At 33.0% G+C, this 8,280-nt stretch overlaps 1 protein-coding gene across 1 annotated transcript; it reads right to left on the minus strand.

The window, feature by feature from the left end:
* Positions 1 to 4,460: 4,460 nt before the first annotated feature.
* LOC108553252 (peptidyl-alpha-hydroxyglycine alpha-amidating lyase 1) lies at positions 4,461 to 7,979 on the minus strand. Its single transcript, XM_017908078.1, has 6 exons — positions 7,887 to 7,979; positions 7,470 to 7,650; positions 6,767 to 7,396; positions 6,276 to 6,686; positions 5,987 to 6,193; positions 4,461 to 4,669 (listed from the first exon to the last, which is right to left on the minus strand). Exons 1-6 carry the CDS (start codon positions 7,977 to 7,979, stop codon positions 4,461 to 4,463), a joined length of 1,731 nt encoding a protein of 576 aa, XP_017763567.1.
* Positions 7,980 to 8,280: the final 301 nt, after the last annotated feature.

Raw genomic sequence — 8,280 nt, forward strand, 5'->3', positions numbered from 1 at the left:
CGATTTTCTCCGTCGAGACGTTCCCGACGACGGACGAACCGTTTGTTGTTACGTTATTTCCCGTTCTCGAACTTCGACACGGCCGAAGAAGGAATTGGACGATGGATTTTGTTGTTTGAGTTACCGGCACTGGCCGTACACCGATATGGAGAACGATACGTTCGAGTACTTGGACGATGGAAATATACGACAAATTCGCCACTGATAGAAATTAAGTCATGGGAGAAGTAAACTGCGATAACAACGAATTTTAGTTGTCCCTGTAATGGTGATAGAACACGTCGAGTTTGTCCTTGCTTGGCTGGTGAACTCGTAATCACGGATAGCGGTTCGAGCGACCATAGAATTTCTATCGATTTCAACAGTGGCAGTGAGTCGTGCCACTGCCTGTCTCTTCTGTCAACGATACGCGTGATCGTGATACTCGAGCAATGAGAAAAGTGAGTTTATAGACTGAACGAAGAAACATCGAGAAGCTCCTGGAGGGTGTTAACGGCGAAAGCGTGGAAGAATAAGAGAAAATGGCTTGGCCGATTAAAAATGTAACGCATCGGTGACTTCTTCGGGAGGATTCGTGACACATTGAAGCTGTGCAACGCCGAGAAGACGCGATGGTTACTTGATATATACACGAATAAACTCAATCACCGATGCTCGTCGAACGATTTGCTACGTTCCATGCATTTCTATCGTGATTAATTCGAAATTTCAAATTTTACGCGCGTATAATTCCATCGTTGCTACAATTGGAACGGGTACGTTTAATTTTCCCCGTATTTTACGATTATACTTCGCGTTTATTTCGTTGACTTCCTCGCGAATTACGTTGTACGAGATCCGGTGGATTTATTTAGTCAAAGACTAAACGAGTTATTTAAACGAGAGTCTGTCTCGACGTTACGAAATATTATTTTCTACTGCGTGTTCTTTCAAAGGAATCTTGCGAATCATAAATAATAAATTCTCACGCCGTAGCACGGTGTAACGAAAAAGTATACGACAAGTTATTATAGTATTACGTGTGGCATTGTAAATATAGTAAAAGATTGGCGTAACAACTATGATCAATTATAATTATTATATTTAGTAATATCACTGATAACTTTCTGGAAAAGCCTAGTTCAGTTTGCTTACGGTTCCCTTTACAAACCTACCTTCACGAACCAAAGGAAGAATATTACTTTCACATGATTTTCCGCAAAACCCGTTGTTTCATCACCCGACACTTGATCTTAGTTTAAGCGAAATAAGTAAAGAAAAGAAAAAAAAATGGAGCCCGTTCAACGATCCCTCTAAGCTTTAATAATTAAACGCGACAGATTCGTATAAGTTAAATCGTAAAAGGAAAATAGGCTAGTCTTTCTCCGTTCGGCTTTCCATAATTCGAACACAGACTGGTTTCATTCCTCACGCGTCATGATGTAAGTAAATGCTCGAGAGATGACGACGTGCATTAAACAAGGTATTTCACATGCTTCGAGAAGACCGGTATGTGTGTGTGTAACGTTGAATGTTGCATGAGAGGAACAATACTTTGCGTAACTAAAATGCAAGTTAGCACTGTTGCATATTGCATTTCCCGAATAATCTCCTAAAACGCTACAAATATAGATTGTTTCTTTTCTTCTACACCGGAGCGTAAGTTTTGTAAATAGAGTATACGTCTAATATTAATAATAATTGAGTATTATAAGCGAACACGGCATCCCATTTACGAACGAACGTATGCGAGTATACTTGGACATTGTGATATTTTAGGCCCGCTGTTCCCTTTTTTTCGACAGCGACGCGCCGTGTACATGATATTGCAAGAAGGATAAGCGGTACTACTGTAGTAATCGCGAACGACGAAGATGACGACGAAAATCACGCCGACGATGACGAAGACGACGACGACTACGACGACTACGACGACTACGACGACGAACGTCGATTATTCTAGTTACGAATTTATGGTAGTCTTAGGTAAAAGTTAGTGATAAATATGAAATGAACGATATGCAGTTGTCAGTGTATTACTACGAAACGTATACGATTTTTAATGTACAAAAAAAAAAAAAAAAGTATAGCCGCGAGACGACGATGTTTTTCTGAAATTTCATCCTGCTGGTACGATTTGTGTTCGGGATGAAATAACTTATACTCGAACTGACCCCTAGCGCGATTCTCTTGTTTCCTCTTTGTTCTCTGTTCCTTTTTCTTTCTTATCGGAATATTTTCTATGCTACCGACTTGCACATTTTTATACATATTTAAATAAGATTATATGCCCGCGTAGATGGCATTTGTCAAAGTACCCCGTGGAATCACGTCATATTTCTCGTTGAATATGCGAAAGATGTAATAATATTTATTTATCAGCTGCGTGAGTGGTTAAAATGATTATTTCACGGATCGAGTCTGTCGAAATGTCGTGCTTGCTAGTAATTGCGTGAATATTTTGCAACGACACGATCGATTACATATTTCACACGAACGTTCGTTTCTTTTCCCGGCCCGCACGTTTTGTAAGCAATGAAACATATTTGATAGAACGTGTCGCAAAAGAGTGGACTGACTTTATGCATCTTTAACACAAATCATTATCGTCAATGACCTTAATTAGTGATAAATAGAAAAATTTTAATTTTTATCGTTGTATAGTTGTGTATAGAAGACAACTAAGCGTGTAAAATAAATCATTATCAAAAAGTCACACTTTTTTTAATGTATATACATATATATCTTTAATAACCACACCGAATGAATCCCGAGAAACAATGCAGAATACCTTGACTGAATTACTTTCAATAGTATAAACACCATTTTTATTTGAAAATATACACTTTCATATTCATGAATTCGTACAATAGGTTTGCGGCAATTCTACGTACTACATAAATATATATTCGTAGCTATTAAGGGAAAATAGACTCGGTACAAAGTTAATAGACGCCTAACTGGTAAATAGAAGAAATGAAATATAAAGCAAGTTGAATACTGGTATAATAAATTTCGATACATTTAAAAGTAGTAAATGCAGTTGGTTTCAGGTACTAGAAAAATGCTGTTTTCTATCGAACACATTTGAACGTGTAAAAATTTGCAGATATCGATTGAACGTAAAAATTTCGAACGTACGATATTCATAAAATATATAAGGATAAAATTACAATTACATTAATACAGACATAATACAGATACTTTATCTCCTCTTTCCTGTATCTTTAAAAGGGATATGTCAATAATTTGTAATACATTGTTACATGGTATAATTTGTAAATAGATATTGACATTTAATACATACAGCACAAGTTTGGTCACTTCTCAAGTGTCATTTGCAAGGCCATTATTATCAGGTAAGTTATAATACTGAGATTAATACTCTTAAATTTCTTTGAATCTCGATATACATATATATGTGTAATATACGTATAATTATACGTAATACGCAATATACGTAATATACACACACACACATATATATATATATTAGAGATATTGAACTTTTTTTACTTTATTTCGAATATACAGAATATATTGGCTATTAATATAGACTCTAACGTTATAAGAAATAATTTAACGTAAAATCAAATGTGTTCGGAATAATAAAATTTCTAACCTTTAAAGCGTCCGATGGCTACTCTTCGTCTGTTGCATATTTTGTAGGAATTATTTTCACCATTCACAAACTTATTACTATGTATATATAAACTATCGTAACTATTCGAACTAAATCAAAACTTTGACTCAAAAAACAAAAAATCTAAAAATGTCTGCAGTTATTTGGAAACACTGATTACACAGCAGTCAAAGAGAACACAGATACTATTGAATTCAATATTCGATTAATCGGTTAAACGCGGTTCAATCTTAAATATCATATTATAATGCGCGCGCACACACACGAACACAGATATTTATATTAATATATATCGCATTTCGTCTCTCAAATATAAATAAAACATTTTAATACTTTCTTCGAGTGTTATTATTATTTAAGACACATAGGATAGTAGTTTATATTAAATTAAATCGATCAAGTTGAAATACACGACTAACGAGATACTAGATTCAAATAATCGCGTGATCCTTTATATTCGGGTATCTTCGGTTCTCTTCGGTTAATTCCGGTTTCTGCGTATAGGCGGGAACGACGTTCGGTTACTGCGTATAGGCGGGAACGACGTTCGTTAACGGTGAACTTCTAAGTAATAATTTCGACACCTTTTTGAACAATACGGTGAAGTAATTACATATACTTAACTCAGTGTGTGATAATTAAGTGATCTTATGTGAGAAGGCAACAATCCTGAGGCATTAATTGGAATATCTCGCAATTTGAATATGGTCTTCGTAAAATTCGTGTCATGGAGACCCAGATTCAAATATACACGCAAGAAGCATAAATGGAAGGAAGGACACGTTTCTTCACAAAGGTAAGTGCCCTAAAATCATATAATTGATCGATTAAAGCACTATTAAATGATATTTGTAAAACTGTTCTCTGGATATTCATCCTCCGAGGTTTCTGGTTCTGTGTTCAATTTACTAAAGTCTCGCGTATTTGGTCGTTTCTTCATTATCTTGAAATTTTTGCCTCTTCTGTTTTCCAAGAGATTAGAGAGTTTAAAGTTTTCTCGTCTCTCGGCTTCCCAGCGCATTCGTTTGCGCATTATTAACAAACATCCTGTTTATAAAAATATACGACATTAGAAAATTTCTGAAAAATCAATTACATCTTTTACTCGTATTTGATAATAATGGCGTCGCGATCTTTTACTGTCATTTCCAATCCAATATGTTGTATAACCTTAACCAAAAATGCGATTATGTAAATAGTACAAAATACCGTCAAAATTTAATCGCTACGTATTTTTAAGCATCGTGCACTATTCGATACTTACATAATTTGTCGAAAATTATTGAAGTTAAATAGGATAACGCGTAGGGGAATAACGAAAAACTTTGTTAAAATGAAAACATATATATTTTCTTTTACAAGATGTGGACATTTAAAATAAATAAATGATCATATACAAGAGGTAGAAAATAAAAAATGTAATTTCTCAAAATTGGGTACGCGCAAATAATTCATAAAAAGAACCTTAGATTCAGTTGAGAGTTCGCTATACTTTAGTTTCGGATACAATACAAAGTTCAATAATAAGACTATAAATCAAAGATATTTATACATTTGTGCAATCACAGAAAGTTTTAAACAATATTTACACAATAAGTACATAAATTATTAAATATTCTATTGTGTAAATGGAAGTCTTATAGAAGTCAAGCGATATGTTAATGGAATGTTAAGTGAATGAAATTTATCTTTCTAATTATAAGCTATGAGAATCCTACTAATAAAATATAAAAAGTGGAACGCTTTCTTTGTAGAATAGGTGGGTTAAATATCAATATAGTACCACGATAATAATTTGTATAATACTTCTAAAAATCATAAATACAATTGAAATAAAAATAATGATCAAAACTTTAATCAGTCATCTAAATTATACATTTATATACAGCTCTCTTGTACTGGTGTAGTTTTAAAACACGAATATAACATTCTAACATTTCTACAGTGTTCAAATTTGATACACAAATATTATTTCCTTTTCTTATAAGTATAATTTTTTTAACAATATAATGAAAGTTATGCATCACCAGTACAAAAGTTTGTTAAATTGTATGCAGTAAAAAGTTTAATGTAAAAAATAAAAAAACCAACTAAATATAAAATAAAAAATTTGTGATGTCAAATTTGTAAAACTAATGGTATTTTACTCTTTAATCACCAAAATGGTATTTTACTAAATATTATGTGGCATTTTACTAGATAACTACTTTCTATAAAATCACTACTGAATGTTTGACCTCGGCAAAACTAATTTGACATGCGTGCACAGCTATTATTCAACAACCCAAAATCAGTCAAATGAATATTCTTATTCGACTAGTTTTGAGAATTCGACAGCGGATTCATCATACTGAAACAATCTACCTCTTTTTTGACATCTTGCTACAACTGCAGCAATTGCTACACAGAGGGCAATAAAAATGACTGCTGCTGTAACAAGGGATAAGACTAATGTTGCTGTTGTAGTACCTCCAGAAGAATAGTAAATATCACTACCCGTTAAAGGTGCTGGTTCATGATGAGGGTTTACATGTGCCACAGAATTTCCAGTTTGGATCGATGCATTTGTATCTATGGAGAAAATGATATAGGTGTTTCTTTAAATGTAGATAGGTTTTATATTTTACTTAATTATCAGTAGTTATCATCTTACCCTGCAAAAATTTATAAGCAGTCTGTAAGTCCAATTCTACTACGTATATCTCTGATCCATCGTCGGTTACGGCTATATCATGTGGTCTCTTCATATCTTGTCCTGGACCAAATTGAGATAATATATTTCCCGTATCTACATCGAGAACAAATCCTCGGACATGGTTATTAGGAGTTACATCAGGACCATTAACCAGATAAAGTTTTCTTTTGGCATATGCTACGCTATATACTTTTGTACCAATAATAGGATGCTTGTATTCTTTATGGAATGTTCCATTGGTTACAAAGAAAGATGAAACTCTACCATTCTCTCTGTCAGCGACAAAAATTAAATTTAGTTCACTAGCAAGTGCTAAAGCATGAGGTATATAAAATGCATTTTCTGGAGGACTCTGCAGATACATGCTTCCTACAATATAAAGTATATCGATTAAGGTTTAACTAAATTTAAATTATATAATAGAATGAATCAAATATAAATGTAAATACCATCCATTCTCCAGCGTCGACCCCATTGTAAAATTTGGTTTCCTTTAGCATTGAATTTAAGAATTCTAGAATTACAGTAACCATCACTGACAAAAAAGTCACCATTACTTTCTACAGCAACTGCTGTTGGTTTGCAAAAGTGTTGTCCATCATTACCAGGTTCAAAAGCTTCTCCAAGAATCAATGAAGGTTTAGGTATATAAGTTTCAATCAGAGTATCAGGATTGTGATTATTAATAAACATTGTTTCTTCATTGTATTGCCTTTTTCTTACTTTTGCTAGATCTTTCATTCTTGATATATCTTCACTATTGAATTTAAATACTTGATGTAAGGCTACATCTGTAATCCAATAATTTCCATCCATGTCTATTGTTAAACCATGTGGTAAATAAAACATATTTGCACCCCATTCAAATAACTTTTTCCCAAATTTATCTAAGAGAATTACAGTGTTTTCTCGAATTGGTCCTTTATTTCTATCAAATCTATTATTTCTATCAAATGTAGTTGCACCCCATGTTCGTGACCCTCTATGAAATATTCCAATGTTTCCATTTGGATCTATAGACACTGCCGATATCTGGCCAAATTTGATATTTTTGGCCCATTGAGAATCCCATATAATATCTATTTAAAAAACAAATACATATAAGCAAATGTATCATATTTTAAACTGAACTTTCAAAAATATTTTACCAACTTTTGACAAATGTATCTGAGGTATGTCGTTCTGTATCAGTTGTAGTCTTCGGTGCATGTTCATTGGAATACAATACTGGCATTTGATTCCCTATAGATCCTCTATCCCTTTCATCATTATCAGAATACTCTGAATATTCACTAAAGCTAAACTTTTGATCAGGTAGATGTATTGGTCTATGCTGTAATATTAAAGATGATCATTAAATAAAAGTAAGTAAAGGGTATGAGTATATGCTAATCTATTTAATCGATATGTATGTTATCTTCACTTCAAAAATGGTTTAAAAAATTACTATAATTAAGGATTAAATATTAATTTTCTTAGATTCTAAATTATTACATATTTTTCTATGTTATTACAACAAACAATATTATCGATCAATTTTTATAGTTCACATTCAATTGTTTCGCTTACCTCGAGGTTTAAATAATTCTGGTAATCCGCTTTGATAGGAGTTAAAATAAATAAAACTGAAATGCAACAGGCAATGTCATGTAGATGCATCATTCTTAGGCAACGCGATCATTAGATTTTCGTATTCTCAATGTATTTGAATAAAAATATTATTTATTATGCGCTTAAGCATCGGTTACGTCGCATAATACAATTTTAAGAAAGCAGCGATTTAATAGACAGGTACCATTTCGAACTTACAAAGCTTCTTCACACCACGCGTATGGTCACTGACGTATGCAACAGTGAACGTGAATGGCCATCTGATGGCAATTTATCGAAATACACACCGTAAACTAGATTGTACGTCTATAAAGATTTGTTAATGTACATTTTCTCTTATCTTATCATTTAT

The sequence above is a fragment of the Eufriesea mexicana genome, unplaced genomic scaffold (assembly GCF_001483705.2).
Source record: "Eufriesea mexicana isolate 0111107269 unplaced genomic scaffold, ASM148370v2 scaffold9634, whole genome shotgun sequence".
Lineage (NCBI taxonomy): Eukaryota > Metazoa > Arthropoda > Insecta > Hymenoptera > Apidae > Eufriesea > Eufriesea mexicana.